At 44.9% G+C, this 15,750-nt stretch overlaps 1 protein-coding gene across 1 annotated transcript; it reads left to right on the top strand.

Moving 5' to 3' along the window:
• Nucleotides 1-4,124: 4,124 nt before the first annotated feature.
• On the top strand, nt 4,125-9,091 carry LOC124045471 (glutathione S-transferase Mu 3-like). Its single transcript, XM_046364780.1, has 8 exons — nt 4,125-4,311; nt 4,849-4,924; nt 5,006-5,070; nt 5,155-5,236; nt 5,437-5,534; nt 8,019-8,114; nt 8,263-8,373; nt 8,579-9,091. The coding sequence occupies exons 1-8, from the start codon at nt 4,276-4,278 to the stop codon at nt 8,672-8,674; spliced, it is 660 nt and encodes a 219-aa protein (XP_046220736.1). The 5' UTR covers nt 4,125-4,275; the 3' UTR covers nt 8,675-9,091.
• Nucleotides 9,092-15,750: the final 6,659 nt, after the last annotated feature.

Raw genomic sequence — 15,750 nt, 5'->3', positions numbered from 1 at the left:
CCTGATAGATTTGTCTGTGTTTCCGTAAAACTTATGGACATGTCCCAAAATGAAGGGTGAACACACTCATCATAGTTTTGTCTCAACAGTAGCTTCGTAATGGTCTCTTTTCAGACTTGCGTGCGCAAGGTAAACTAGCGTCACACCTCAGACTGTATGGATGACTGTTATCTGCATTTACTTTCCCAATAACTGTGGACTAAAAAGCCATCTGACTTGGTTCAATATTTGTTGTTGATTTATAGTTGGTGTTTATTTGTTTGTTTGTTTGGTTTATCTCGTAAATAAATTTCTCTAAGACACAGGAATTCATTTCCAGTTGTTGAAGTGTGTGATTCATTTCGAAACTTCTATTCCATCAAATAAGCCTCGCGTAGCAAATGAGCAATTACATTTTTTGTTGTTGACCATACTGACCTACACTCTCTCATTGACCTCCATACAAAAATCACTCACTTCGTGGCCTCATTTTTGTGGAAGTAAAGTCTCTCGCTTCGTCCCTTTTTCTCAGACTGTTTGAGGAAATTGTTATTTATTTAACTAGTAGGCAAGTCAGTTAAGAATAAATTCTTATTTACAATGACGGCCTACCGGGGAACAGTGGGTTAACTGCCTTGTTCAGGGGAACAGTGGGTTAACTGCCTTGTTCAGGGGAACAGTGGGTTAACTGCCTTGTTCAGGGGAACAGTGGGTTAACTGCCTTGTTCAGGGGAACAGTGGGTTAACTGCCTTGTTCAGGGGAACAGTGGGTTAACTGGTCTAGGAACAGTGGTTTAACTGCCTTGTTCAGGGTCAGAACAACAGATTTTTACCTTGTCAGCTCGGGGATTCAATCTAGCAACCTTTCAGTTACTGGCCCAACGCTCTGACCAATAGGCTTCCTGCCTCCCGATGACATCAAACGACACCAACTGTAACCCGTATGATCCAAGTATGTGAAACTGCATCCTTGGAGTGTCTGAAAGTGGGCGTTGCACAGGAAGTTGGTGGCTCATCAGCGATGTGTGTATCAGTGGGTGTAACATCAGCTCTCCATTATTGGTTAGACTGGCCAAATCTGCTTAATTACCTGATATGCTTTCCATACACCCACTTCTGTTGATCCTCCCACTGCTGTTGACACGCCCACTTCTGTTGATCCTCCCACTGCTGTTGACACGCCCACTTATGTTGATCCTCCCACTGCTGTTGACACGCCCACTTCTGTTGATCCTTCCACTGATGTTAACACGCCCACTTCTGTTGATCCTCCCACTGCTGTTGACACGCCCACTTATGTTGATCCTCCCACTGCTGTTGACACGACCACTTCTGTTGATCCTCCCACTGCTGTTGACACGCCCACTTCTGTTGATCCTCCCACTGCTGTTGACACACCCACTTTCAGACACACGCCATGTATCTATTTATGTTTTTTATTTAACCTTTATTTAATTAGGCAAGTCAGTTAAGAACAAATTCTTAGTTAGAATGACGTCCTACCCTGGCCAAACTGTAACCCGGACGACGCTGGGTTATGGTATGCAGTTACCCATAACACAGCACTGGAGGCCTGAGGCTATATGGCAATGCCACATTATATCGAGGATTACTCTCAGATTAGATTTCTTTAATTCATAGATTTTGCCTTGATTATGTCCAGTCAGCAGGAGCACTCGCATTCTGTATGTAAACAAGACAGCCAGGTGCTCTGAAGACAATAAATAGACATTTTACATGAATAAAAAAAATATTATAAAATTGTCCAATTTTTTTCCCAACTAATAAAGACTTTAGAAATGTAGAAATACAACTGCAATAGGTAGTTTACATGTAGCCCTTGATCATCTCTGCATTACATCACACTTCTGTGGACTCCAACTGCTCTTAAATACAAGTAAAACTAAACGTATGCTCTTCAAACGATCGGTGCCCACCCGTCAGTCCAGCATCACTGCTCTGGACGGTTCTGACTTAGAATATGTGGACAACTACAAATACCTAGGTGTCTGGTTAGACTGTAAACTCTCCTTCCAGACTCACATTAAACATCTCAAATCCCTTCGCTCATGCTGCCAAACATACCATCCTACCGATCCTCGACTTCGGCGATGTCATTTAGAAAATAACCTCCAACACTCTACTCAACAAATTGGATGCAGTCTATCACAGTGACGAACTGCAAAAATCTCTGAAACTGGAGACTCTTACCTCCCTCACCAGCTTCAAGCACCAGCTGTCAGAGCAGCTCACAGATCACTGCACCTGTACATAGCCATTACATTACATTTAAGTCATTTAGCAGACGCTCTTATCCAGAGCGACTCAAATCATTCACCTCATCCAGTCACTTAACAATAGTGCATCTAAAACTTAGGGGGGTGGGGTTTATTTATCTGTATATAGCCCATCCAATCTACCTCATCCCCATACTGTATTTATTTATTTATCTTACTCCTTTGCACCCCATTATCTCTACTTGCACATTAATCTTCTGCACATTCTACCATTCCAGTGTTTAATTGCTATATTGTAATTACTTCGCCACCATGGCCTATTTATTGCTTTACCTCTCTTATCCTACCTCATTTGCACATGCTGTATATAGATTTTTCTACTGTGTTATTGATTTTATGTTTGTTTATTCCATGTGTAACTCTGTGTTGTTGTATGTGTCGAACTGCCTTGCTTTATCTTGGCCAGGTCGCAGTTACAAATTAGAACTTGTTCTCAACTAGCCTACCTGGTAAAATAAAGGTGAAATTAAATTAAATTAAAAACACATAAGAGTCATTTGGACGAAGGTGTCTTCGGCAACGGGGGTGTTTTGTTTAAAGGCCCGGTGCTCAGTCTGGGAACGGAAGCCCCGGTACTCGGTCTGGGAACAGGGGAGTTTTGTTTAAAGCCCCGGTGCTCGGTCTGGACATTATAACATGCAGCATAAGGACCTTATCTTCGATATTAGCGAGACAACATTTTCAATTGATACACAGCTTTATAGGGTTTGGGTTAGTGTTCCCACAATGACATATCTCAATGTTACAGTGAATGTTTATGGAAGACAGACGGAAGACAGAGGGAACACCTGTGTGGAATGGAAGAATGGCCGCCAGAAATGTGATGTCACTGAAACACACTTCTGCAACTGTGATAAAGCAGGTTAAAACAGTGTACAGTAAGCGTATATTTAGCTTTTATTATTATTATTTTTGATGTGATATGAAAGTAAAGGGATTTATGTTTCTAGAATCGTATCACAATTGAGAATGGATTCACGTTTAGATGGAGTATTTGGCTGTTTTGGCTGCCAGAGCCAGTCTACCTCTGAAAATAACATACAAGGTCCTTGAACCTTAAGGAGTAACGGCCTGCCTACATGAACCTTTCGATTAACGTTCTCCTAGCAGCAGAATATTATGCCGGTAGCATCGCGGATTTTTCTTCTCAAAATAAGAGTCCCCCTGCAAAGACATGCTGAACTTCGGGAATATCGATTTTTATTTCAGCAGTAGTCCATGACAACTGTTTTTCACAGCATTGTAACCACCTCAGAAAATACTGGAATGTTGAAAGCTGTTGTGTAGGCTATATTTAAAGAAATACAGTTTTAATAAAATGCTAAATATATACAATTGGAAGAGTACTGGTGAGTCCGTACTCCACCCACTCCGTTTACTAAAATGCAATACATTTGGGATGGTTATTGGCTTGTAGAGAGAAAACTGTTATTTCTATCTGTCTCAGCTAAAGTGGGGTGGGAAAAACTCAGTGGGGTCTCTACTAACCAAATATGTGTAGTTTTGGAAGGGGACTGTGTTGTACATATCCAGCAACACTTCGTTTTCTACCCCTTTCAAAATACAGTAATAGACTGTACATGGGATACAAAAGCCAGCAGCATGCCGTGCAACCCAGCACCCTTCCTAATTGCTTAGTAGACACCCTGTTGTGTATTTTCTCTCTACAGAACAATATTCTCAACATACCAGTGTCGACGTTAGTATTTTTTAATTGTTTGAAAGCTTATTTACATTTGTTATTTTGTGTTTTTATTTGTTTTGAAATGCGGGCTTTTATTTTTGAAGGTTAATATTACCATACGAAAGTGACGTCATAGTTTGTGCTGCTGGCAGAACAGCAGTAATTTTTTCCTCTCATTCCACACAGTGAAGGTTCCTGTATAAAGCCTCGACAGGCTGCTGCAGAGGATTCATTTTAACGCCGTTGTTAGTCTGTGTTTGCAAAAAAAACTCGGTGCTGTAGTCTGTGCTACCTTGTTTCGTGAAAGGGTACAACATGGCAATGAAATTGGCTTATTGGGATATTCGCGGGGTAAGGAATCAAATTATTTGTTTTTCTGCACGCGGTTGCACAGTTGGTATGAACAGCGGTTTCCCATTCATTTGTGTGCCTGCGGTGGTAGGTTATAGTAACGGTACTTTGTTTCCAATATTCGGGCGTGATTTTAAGCTGTTCATAATAGTTGGATACAATTATTGTCATGCAGTCTAATTGTTTGAATCGAGAAATTTCTATTGTGTTATTCATTTCAAAGACTAAGAGAAATGTGTGTTATGTAACTATAAATTCCCGACTTGCAACACGTGTTTACTTTGTTAGAAATTGCTTGCCAGAGGGGGGAAAAATGGTAAATTAATCTGAAATGTGTTCAAACGTAATCGCCACGCGTCCGTATATCAGATTGTCAATATTAAATATTTTAGATTTAGCACACACACACACCTGCTATTTTAAATGTTCATAGTATAGTCGCACTGTCTCATCCATGATATTTTATTTTTATTTCGCATTTTATTTATGAGGACCTCTGGCAGAAAAGTTTACGTGCTATATTTTCTTTCTAAATAGCTTGCTCAGCCCATTCGTCTGCTCCTGGAGTACACTGACACTAAATATGAGGACAAACTCTACACCTGCGGAGAAGGTACATGTTTAATTTGTTGAATATTCCTAAAGGGAAGAATATAAATTGAGAACATTCAAGTTCTAACTTTGTCTCCTGTAGCCCCAAACTATGACAAAAGTTGCTGGTTTGATGAGAAGCACAAACTGGGCATGGACTTCCCCAACGTAAGTAGCCTACTATAATATGCTGAACACACACACACCTGCTGCTACCATACCACCTGTGACTGTTGCTGTGTTTTCCCCTAGCTGCCCTATCTGGAGGACGGAGACAGGAAGATTGTCCAGAGCAATGCCATCATGAGATACATCGCACGCAAGCACAACCTCTGTACTGTGTGATAAACTGCAATCAGGCCATTCGGGGTGGCATTATTGCTGTAGTTCTACAACAGTGCTTTACACACACACACACACACACACACACACAGCTAAGCTATGACTAGACCACGGAGTTGCCATATCTCTATTCTGTAAGTTTTTAGTTGAGAATATAAATGTTCTATTGTCTTCTCTTTGTAATTTTTGTAGGTGGAGAGAGCGACGACGAGAAGGTTCGTGTGGACATTCTTGAGAATCAGGCGATGGACTTCCGGAACGGCTTTGTGATTCTGTGCTACACAGACTTTGTAAGTGACAACTTTCCACTCTGACTGGTTTCTTGAATGTCATTCTGAAGTCTCGCTTGATAATTGGCGACCAATCGACTTTGTAAGTCACAGCCTTCGACATTGACCCATCACTCAAGACTTATTTCAACTCACTTTCTAAATTAAACTTTTCATCATTATGGAATTTTAGTTTCCACTTACCACTGCCTTTAAAAATATATATATATTAGTACCAGTTAAGTTTGGACACCTACTCATTCAAGGGTTTTTATTTGTACTATTTTCTACATTGTAGAATAATAGTGAAGACATCAAAACTATGAAATAACACATATGGAATCATGTAGGAACCAAAACCGTGTTAAACAAGTTGCAGCTTTACACACTCTTGGCAGTCTCTCAACCAGTTTCATGAGGAAGTCACCTGGAATGCATTTCAATTAACAGGTGTGCTTTGTTAAAAGTTCATTTGTGGAATTTATTTCCTTAATGGATTTGAGCCAATCAGTTGTGTTGTGACAAGGTAGGCGTGGTCTACAGAAGAGAGCCCTATTTGGTAAAAGACAAAGTCCATATTATGACGAACAGCGCAAATAGAAAGAGAAACGACAGTCCATTACTTTAAGACATGAAGGTCTTAAAGAACTTAAAAGAGTTTCTTCAAGTGAAGTTGCTAAAACCATCAAGCACTACGATGAAACTGGCTCTCGTGTAGACCGCCACAGGAAAGGATAAGGTCATTAGTTTACAAGCCTCAGAAAAGCAGCCCATGTAAACTCTTCAGAGTTCAGATAACAGACACATCTCAACATCAACTGTTCAGAGGAGACTGTCCTCTGGCCTGATGATGAGTCCAAATTTGAGAACGTTGGTTCCAACCGCCTTGTCTTTGTGAGACGCAGAGTAGATGAACGGCTCTCCACATGTTTGGTTCCCACCGTGAGGCACGGAGGTGTGGAGGTGAAGCTGGTTGAGAGACTTAAGCCTTTACAGCTTTGCAAGAAATATTTTGATTTTAACACTTTTTTTTTTTTTGGTTACTACATGATTCCATATGTGTCATTTCATAGTTTTGTCTTCACTATTCTACAACGTAAAAATAAAATAAAAACTTGAATGAGTAGGTGTGTCAAACTTTTGACGAGTCCTATAAGTACCAAAGACTGACACTGCCAATGTAACAGTCTGGGGGGCTTGGTGAGGGACGCAGCGTCCGGGGGGCTTGGTGAGGGACGCAGCGTCCGGGGGGCTTGGTGAGGGACGCAGCGTCCGGGGGGCTTGGTGAGGGACGCAGCGTCCGGGGGCTTGGTGAGGGACGCAGCGTCCGGGGGGCTTGGTGAGGGACGCACGTCCGGGGGGATTGGTGAGGGACGCAGCGTCCGGGGGGATTGGTGAGGGACGCAGCGTCCGGGGGGCTTGGTGAGACTACAGTAAACTATAAAAACAGATGTGACTGAGTGGCATTAAAATATATTGCATACGATATAGATGTGTTAGTGTTCAGTAATTATTTAATCAGTAATAAACTTCATAAACTCCAATTATATTTCTGTCTTGATACCCAGAGGTTATAAAGTTCTGGTCTTCAATAAAAACAGACAGAATTCCCAGCTCACAATTGCTCAGATCCAGATTTATTTGCGAGAGCTCTCAAGGTTTTCACAAAGACATTCCTTTTATACCATCCTAACCTACGCACATACTTACACACCAACACAGGGATTTTTCTCATGAGTCTCACCACAGTTTATAACCAGTCGGCTGACAGTTCCAGGCTCCCCCGGATATCAGAGCTCTGTAGGGGCTCTCCCTGTCCTATTATCACATCTCCAGCCAGGCCTGTTCAAACAGGTTAATGTCCCTCTCCGTTCTCCTTCTACCCACACATACATTCCTTTCTTTCTAGGTATATGCCATTTAACCCCTTCCTAATGAACTCGCATTACTTAACACTACAAGAAAGACGGGGTTAGAATTCTTGCCAGTTTTCGTTCTCATTTAGTCATTATTACTTAAATCCCATAACAGTTAGCTGACAATGCGTACGCTTCAATGGGGCAGACTTTTGTGTTGTGATTCTGGATGGCCACCAAGCGTGAGAACTGCCGTGTGTGATATTGTCTCTTTTGGGAGTTTTGTTTTGAGTGTCTTCATGTCCATGCTATTGTGGCAAATTCACTAGCTAGCTAACCAACAACTGGTAACCATGTATTTGAGACAAGCGTCAACAGTCTAAACCAACCCAGTCTTTTTTTTTGCCCCATAGTTTCACACGTGTCTGTTTTTGTTTTAAACAACCAACCCGTCTCGTGATTATGAATTTTGCTGTTTTCGATGTGATCTGGGTTTGCAGCCCGCTATAAGGACCTCGTGCTACTCACCCGATTTTCATAGCAGTACAATACCTTCCTATGTTCTAGTTTTCATTCCCCAAGACTCATCTTGATACTGAGTGACCCTAGATCGTTCGGAGTATAAGTCCCCACCTGTATTCTCCCTCAGGACAAGATGAAGCCAGGCTACACAGAGAAACTGCCCGGAACACTGAAGCAATTCTCACAGTTCCTAGGAACCAGGAAGTGGTTTGCTGGTGACAAGGTATGATGCACTTCACAGTGGTATGATTGGCTAGTCACTGCACTGTTAAGTAGTGACAGGTGTAACGCACCAATGGTGCCGGCCAGGATAAAATACTCACCACCTCTCTGGAGAATAACTAATTTCTCTGTTGCTCCCCCTCAACCAGATCACCTTCGTGGACTTCATCATGCATGAGCTTTTGGATCAACATATAATGTTTGACTCCAAGTGCCTGGACGACTTCAAGAACCTACAGGAACTTGTAGACCGCTTCGAGGTCAGGATTGTCATTTTGTATATTTGGGGATTCTTATGATCCCCTCTGTTTTTTATTAAAGCACATTGTTAACTGAAAGGGTTCCCTTAACAATTTTGAAGGATAAAAAAAAATTGTTATCTACACAGAATAAGACGATACCCGTCGGCTTTAAGCTTTAGTTGTTGACTCCATTGACTCGACGCTGTATTTTCTCTCTCAACAGGCTCTGGAGAAGATTGCAGCCTACATGAAGTCTAGCCTCTTCATAAAGACTCCTGTCAATAACAAGATGGCCAAGTGGGGCAACAAGAAAGAGTAAAGAAAGAAGCCAATGACTGGAAAAACATCAATCGTATGATTTTAGATATTAAAAGAGTTAGTTCTGCACCCACTGGGGTCATGGGGCCTGATAAGACATCTAGGAGTCTGCTGACTGAACCATTTGATAAACGAGCTAGTCTAAGGTTTTCACACAGGCAGCCCAATTCTGTTCTTTAATCCTATTTTTTTAGTGGCAAAATATCAGAATCTGGTTGAGTATTGGCATGGAGGACAATGTATAATCTTTAGAATTGAGTGAGCAACTAATGTTAGATGTTTGAATGGCTAAAATAATTTACTGTCCTGACTTATAATTTTTGTTTTGTACCTTTTTGGGTTTTTTTGGAAACTAAAAGCAGAAATGTTTTAAAGTGATGATTAGAACCTTGAGTTAATAAAAAATGATTTCATTAAATGTCAGTGTCATCACTTTATTTTCAGGATAATGTTACCCGAATATGCAAAGGATATTGTTTTAATGATGAGTACAATACATTTGTTCAAGTGCAAAAGGGAAACTATTGCATATCTGTCCACTGTGTAAACATTGAGGACACTTTGAAGCTTTTTTTTTTTTTTTTTCTTGATTCTGGCAAATGTGGATATTTAGAATTACTGAAATAAACTGTATGATCTAACATGGGCTCACAAGTGGCTAGGAGTAATAACAAAGTAGTTCTCTATTTGGCTGTAAATGTATTTTGCTTAGTCATCACTCCATTCTACGGACAGCACTGACATCTATAAGTGTACAAAATTATAAGGTTAAATGGTTCTCCCTCCGTAGGTTCTTTATGACGAGTCAGTCTGACGACCATTATAAGAGCCATAGCTGTTGGCTTCACTGGCAAGCTGCAAACGAAGACTGGGAAAGAGACCGGCTGTCATCTCCCTCACAGATGTATTTTGTTTATCTTGAATTTGTCCGAAGTAGGAATGACCCGAAACGCACCCAAACCCTTAGATAAATATAGCTTGCTCGATCCGTGTTGTACAGTATTACTATGTGTGGGCCTGTATGCTATGGAGGACTTGATGGCCTGCAGCTGAACGAACACTTCTGAACACATCGTCCTCATCTCTGGTCATCCCTAGGAGGACGCCCAGGCTACGAACCGCACCGTTCAGCACTGCCAGGCTACAAACAGTTCTGACAACACAGAGCCATTTTATAAAGCCTTCATAAACACATCCAACATGTCATCTCTGGTCATCCATAGCAATAGACAACATTAAAGGTTATTTATGAGTGCTCTATCTCTGGTCTGTAGACTTGTTCTTGTCCATGTCCCTGCTCCTTGAGACTAGTTTTAATGTAAGCAGTCCTCCCAAGGAGAAAACACCATACCTTGCTGCTCCCTCATTCGTCAGTTGCTTGCCTGTCTGTGGTTTTTTTTTAAAGAGTGCATGTGATGTCTTACATTTTGGAGAAGGTCTTGTACTCCAGCCATGCTTTACCGTCTGGAGATCTGGACTGGTGGGAATCACACCTCCTCAGCCCTCAACCCAGAGTTCCCTTCCATCCAGAGTCTCCAGAACATTCTTGGCAACATGACCCTCCTCACCACGTTCATTACGGACTGTCCACCACTGCCCCTGACTTGTCCATTACCAAGAAGAAGAAGAAGAAAAGTAAACATACACTATTTCTTTGACAGACTGACCAGGTGAATGCTATGATACCTTATTGATGTTGCTTGGTGGTCCGACGCACAAATCTGGGTTTGGCGGATGCCAGGAGAATACATAGCGCCATCCTCGGTTTTAGGCTGGGTTTCTGTACAGCACTTTGAGATATCAGCTGATGTACGAAGGGCTATATAAATACATTTGATTTGATTTGATTTAAAGTTTGGTGGAGGAGGAATAATGGTCTGGGGCTGTTTTTCATGGTTCAAGCCCCTTAGTTCCAGTGCAGGGAGATCTTAACGCTACAGCAAACAATGACATTGTAGACGATTCTGTGCTCACAATCTTGTGGCACAGAATCAGAATCGGCACAGAAAACAGTTTGGGGAAGGCCCTTTCCTGTTTCAGGATGACAATGCCCCCATGCACAAAGAGAGGTCCATAGAGAAATGGTTTGTCGAGATCAGTGTGGAATAAATTGATTGGCCTGCACAGAGCCCTGACCTCAACCCCATCGAACACCTTATGAACGCCGACCGCGAGCCAGGCCTCATCAACCCAACATCAGTGCCCGACCTCGCGAATACTCTTGTGGCTGAATGGAAGCAAGTCCCCCTGCAGCAATGTTCCAACATCTAGTGGAAAACCTTCCTAGAAAATCCGCTTCAATCAGTGTAAATGAAGCAGCGGAGACAGGTTAAAGAGGGATTTTTAAACATTGAGACATGGATTGTGTGTGTGCCATTCAGAGGGTGAATGGGGAAGACCAAACATTGAACGAGGTATGGTAGTAGATGCCTGGAGAACCTGTTTGGGTGTGTCAAGCATTGCAAATGCTGCTGGGCTTTTGAAGTTCAACAGTTTCACCCGAATACACATACCAAACATGACTATAATGCATTTTTCTCTTCTATTAACCACTAACAGTTTATTTTTCACTAATTGCAGCAGCCATAACTTAATCCTACGCGATGACTGTCCTCTGGCCAGCTATGTCTGTCAACAAGATACTTTTTTTTCACTGTCATATTTTTCTAATATTGAAAACCACCCATCAATTTTGTTGTTTTGATTCTGGTTTGGATTGGACATTCACTGCTATGACTGTTTTCCCTGGAACACCTCTGTCTTCATAATGCTCAGCTCCTGGTGGTTCAACCCCAACCCACCTCTCTCTTCATAATGCTCAGCTCCTGGTGGTTCAACCCCAACCCACCTCTGTCTTCATAATGCTCAGCTCCTGGTGGTTCAACCCCAACCCACCTCTCTCTTCATAATGCTCAGCTCCTGGTGGTTCAACCCCAACCCACCTCTCTCTTCATAATGCTCAGCTCCTGGTGGTTCAACCCCAACCCACCTCTCTCTTCATAATGCTCAGCTCCTGGTGGTTCAACCCCAACCCACCTCTCTCTTCATAATGCTCAGCTCCTGGTGGTTCAACCCCAACCCACCTCTGTCTTCATAATGCTCAGCTCCTGGTGGTTCAACCCCAACCCACCTCTCTCTTCATAATGCTCAGCTCCTGGTGGTTCAACCCCAACCCACCTCTCTCTTCATAATGCTCAGCTCCTGGTGGTTCAACCCCAACCCACCTCTCTCTTCATAATGCTCAGCTCCTGGTGGTTCAACCCCAACCCACCTCTCACCTCTGTCTTCATAATGCTCAGCTCCTGGTGGTTCAACCCCAACCCACCTCTCTCTTCATAATGCTCAGCTCCTGGTGGTTCAACCCCAACCCACCTCTCTCTTCATAATGCTCAGCTCCTGGTGGTTCAACCCCAACCCACCTCTCTCTTCATAATGCTCAGCTCCTGGTGGTTCAACCCCAACCCACCTCTCTCTTCATAATGCTCAGCTCCTGGTGGTTCAACCCCAACCCACCTCTCTCTTCATAATGCTCAGCTCCTGGTGGTTCAACCCCAACCCACCTCTCTCTTCATAATGCTCAGCTCCTGGTGGTTCAACCCCAACCCACCTCTCTCTTCATAATGCTCAGCTCCTGGTGGTTCAACCCCAACCCACCTCTCTCTTCATAATGCTCAGCTCCTGGTGGTTCAACCCCAACCCACCTCTCTCTTCATAATGCTCAGCTCCTGGTGGTTCAACCCCAACCCACCTCTCTCTTCATAATGCTCAGCTCCTGGTGGTTCAACCCCAACCCACCTCTCTCTTCATAATGCTCAGCTCCTGGTGGTTCAACCCCAACCCACCTCTCTCTTCATAATGCTCAGCTCCTGGTGGTTCAACCCCAACCCAACCCACTCTCTCTTCATAATGCTCAGCTCCTGGTGGTTCAACCCCAACCCACCTCTCTCTTCATAATGCTCAGCTCCTGGTGGTTCAACCCCAACCCACCTCTGTCTTCATAATGCTCAGCTCCTGGTGGTTCAACCCCAACCCACCTCTTCCACTCTCTCTTCATAATGCTCAGCTCCTGGTGGTTCAACCCCAACCCACCTCTCTCTTCATAATGCTCAGCTCCTGGTGGTTCAACCCCAACCCACCTCTCTCTTCATAATGCTCAGCTCCTGGTGGTTCAACCCCAACCCACCTCTCTCTTCATAATGCTCAGCTCCTGGTGGTTCAACCCCAACCCACCTGGACCACCACTCTCTTCATAATGCTCAGCTCCTGGTGGTTCAACCCCAACCCACCTCTCTCTTCATAATGCTCAGCTCCTGGTGGTTCAACCCCAACCCACCTCTCTCTTCATAATGCTCAGCTCCTGGTGGTTCAACCCCAACCCACCTCTCTCTTCATAATGCTCAGCTCCTGGTGGTTCAACCCCAACCCACCTCTCTCTTCATAATGCTCAGCTCCTGGTGGTTCAACCCCAACCCACCTCTCTCTTCATAATGCTCAGCTCCTGGTGGTTCAACCCCAACCCACCTCTCTCTTCATAATGCTCAGCTCCTGGTGGTTCAACCCCAACCCACCTCTCTCTTCATAATGCTCAGCTCCTGGTGGTTCAACCCCAACCCACCTCTCTCTTCATAATGCTCAGCTCCTGGTGGTTCAACCCCAACCCACCTCTCTCTTCATAATGCTCAGCTCCTGGTGGTTCAACCCCAACCCACCTCTCTCTTCATAATGCTCAGCTCCTGGTGGTTCAACCCCAACCCACCTCTCTCTTCATAATGCTCAGCTCCTGGTGGTTCAACCCCAACCCACCTCTCTCTTCATAATGCTCAGCTCCTGGTGGTTCAACCCCAACCCACCTCTCTCTTCATAATGCTCAGCTCCTGGTGGTTCAACCCCAACCCACCTCTCTCTTCATAATGCTCAGCTCCTGGTGGTTCAACCCCAACCCACCTCTCTCTTCATAATGCTCAGCTCCTGGTGGTTCAACCCCAACCCACCTCTCTCTTCATAATGCTCAGCTCCTGGTGGTTCAACCCCAACCCACCTCTCTCTTCATAATGCTCAGCTCCTGGTGGTTCAACCCCAACCCACCTGGACCAACCCACCTCTCTCTTTCATAATGCTCAGCTCCTGGTGGTTCAACCCCAACCCACCTGGATCACCTCTCTCTTCATAATGCTCAGCTCCTGGTGGTTCAACCCCAACCCACCTGGACCCTCTCTCTCATAATGCTCAGCTCCTGGTGGTTCAACCCCAACCCACCTGGTGGTTCAACCCCAACCCACCTCTCTTCATAATGCTCAGCTCCTGGTGGTTCAACCCCAACCCACCTCTCTCTTCATAATGCTCAGCTCCTGGTGGTTCAACCCCAACCCACCTCTCTCTTCATAATGCTCAGCTCCTGGTGGTTCAACCCCAACCCACCTCTCTCTTCATAATGCTCAGCTCCTGGTGGTTCAACCCCAACCCACCTCTCTCTTCATAATGCTCAGCTCCTGGTGGTTCAACCCCAACCCACCTCTCTCTTCATAATGCTCAGCTCCTGGTGGTTCAACCCCAACCCACCTCTCTCTTCATAATGCTCAGCTCCTGGTGGTTCAACCCCAACCCACCGGGACCACCTCTCTCTTCATAATGCTCAGCTCCTGGTGGTTCAACCCCAACCCACCTCCTCTCTCTTCATAATGCTCAGCTCCTGGTGGTTCAACCCCAACCCACCTCTCTCTTCATAATGCTCAGCTCCTGGTGGTTCAACCCCAACCCACCTCTCCCTTCATAATGCTCAGCTCCTGGTGGTTCAACCCCAACCCACCTCTCTCTTCATAATGCTCAGCTCCTGGTGGTTCAACCCCAACCCACCTCTCTCTTCATAATGCTCAGCTCCTGGTGGTTCAACCCCAACCCACCTGGACCACCTCTCTCTTCATAATGCTCAGCTCCTGGTGGTTCAACCCCAACCCACCCACCACCTCTCTCTTCATAATGCTCAGCTCCTGGTGGTTCAACCCCAACCCACCTCTCTCTTCATAATGCTCAGCTCCTGGTGGTTCAACCCCAACCCACCTCTCTCTTCATAATGCTCAGCTCCTGGTGGTTCAACCCCAACCCACCTCTCTCTTCATAATGCTCAGCTCCTGGTGGTTCAACCCCAACCCACCTCTCTCTTCATAATGCTCAGCTCCTGGTGGTTCAACCCCCAACCCACCTCTCTCTTCATAATGCTCAGCTCCTGGTGGTTCAACCCCAACCCACCTCTCCTTCATAATGCTCAGCTCCTGGTGGTTCAACCCCAACCCACCTCTCTTCTTCATAATGCTCAGCTCCTGGTGGTTCAACCCCAACCCACCTCTCTCTTCATAATGCTCAGCTCCTGGTGGTTCAACCCCAACCCACCTCTCTCTTCATAATGCTCAGCTCCTGGTGGTTCAACCCCAACCCACCTCTACCTTCATAATGCTCAGCTCCTGGTGGTTCAACCCCAACCCACCTCTCTCTTCATAATGCTCAGCTCCTGGTGGTTCAACCCCAACCCACCTCTCTCTTCATAATGCTCAGCTCCTGGTGGTTCAACCCCAACCCACCTCTCTCTTCATAATGCTCAGCTCCTGGTGGTTCAACCCCAACCCACCTCTCTCTTCATAATGCTCAGCTCCTGGTGGTTCAACCCCAACCCACCTCTACCTTCATAATGCTCAGCTCCTGGTGGTTCAACCCCAACCCACCTCTCTCTTCATAATGCTCAGCTCCTGGTGGTTCAACCCCAACCCACCTCTCCTTCATAATGCTCAGCTCCTGGTGGTTCAACCCCAACCCACCTCTCTCTTCATAATGCTCAGCTCCTGGTGGTTCAACCCCAACCCACCTCTCTCTTCATAATGCTCAGCTCCTGGTGGTTCAACCCCAACCCACCTGGACCACCTCTCTCTTCATAATGCTCAGCTCCTGGTGGTTCAACCCCAACCCACCTGGACCACCTCTCTCTTCATAATGCTCAGCTCCTGGTGGTTCAACCCCAACCCACCTCTCTCTTCATAATGCTCAGCTCCTGGTGGTTCAACCCCAACCCACCTCTCTCTTCATAAT

This window comes from Oncorhynchus gorbuscha, linkage group LG10 (assembly GCF_021184085.1).
Source record: "Oncorhynchus gorbuscha isolate QuinsamMale2020 ecotype Even-year linkage group LG10, OgorEven_v1.0, whole genome shotgun sequence".
Lineage (NCBI taxonomy): Eukaryota > Metazoa > Chordata > Actinopteri > Salmoniformes > Salmonidae > Oncorhynchus > Oncorhynchus gorbuscha.
The sequence above is the reverse complement of the archived record's forward strand: the minus strand, read 5'-3'. Positions and strand labels throughout refer to the sequence as shown.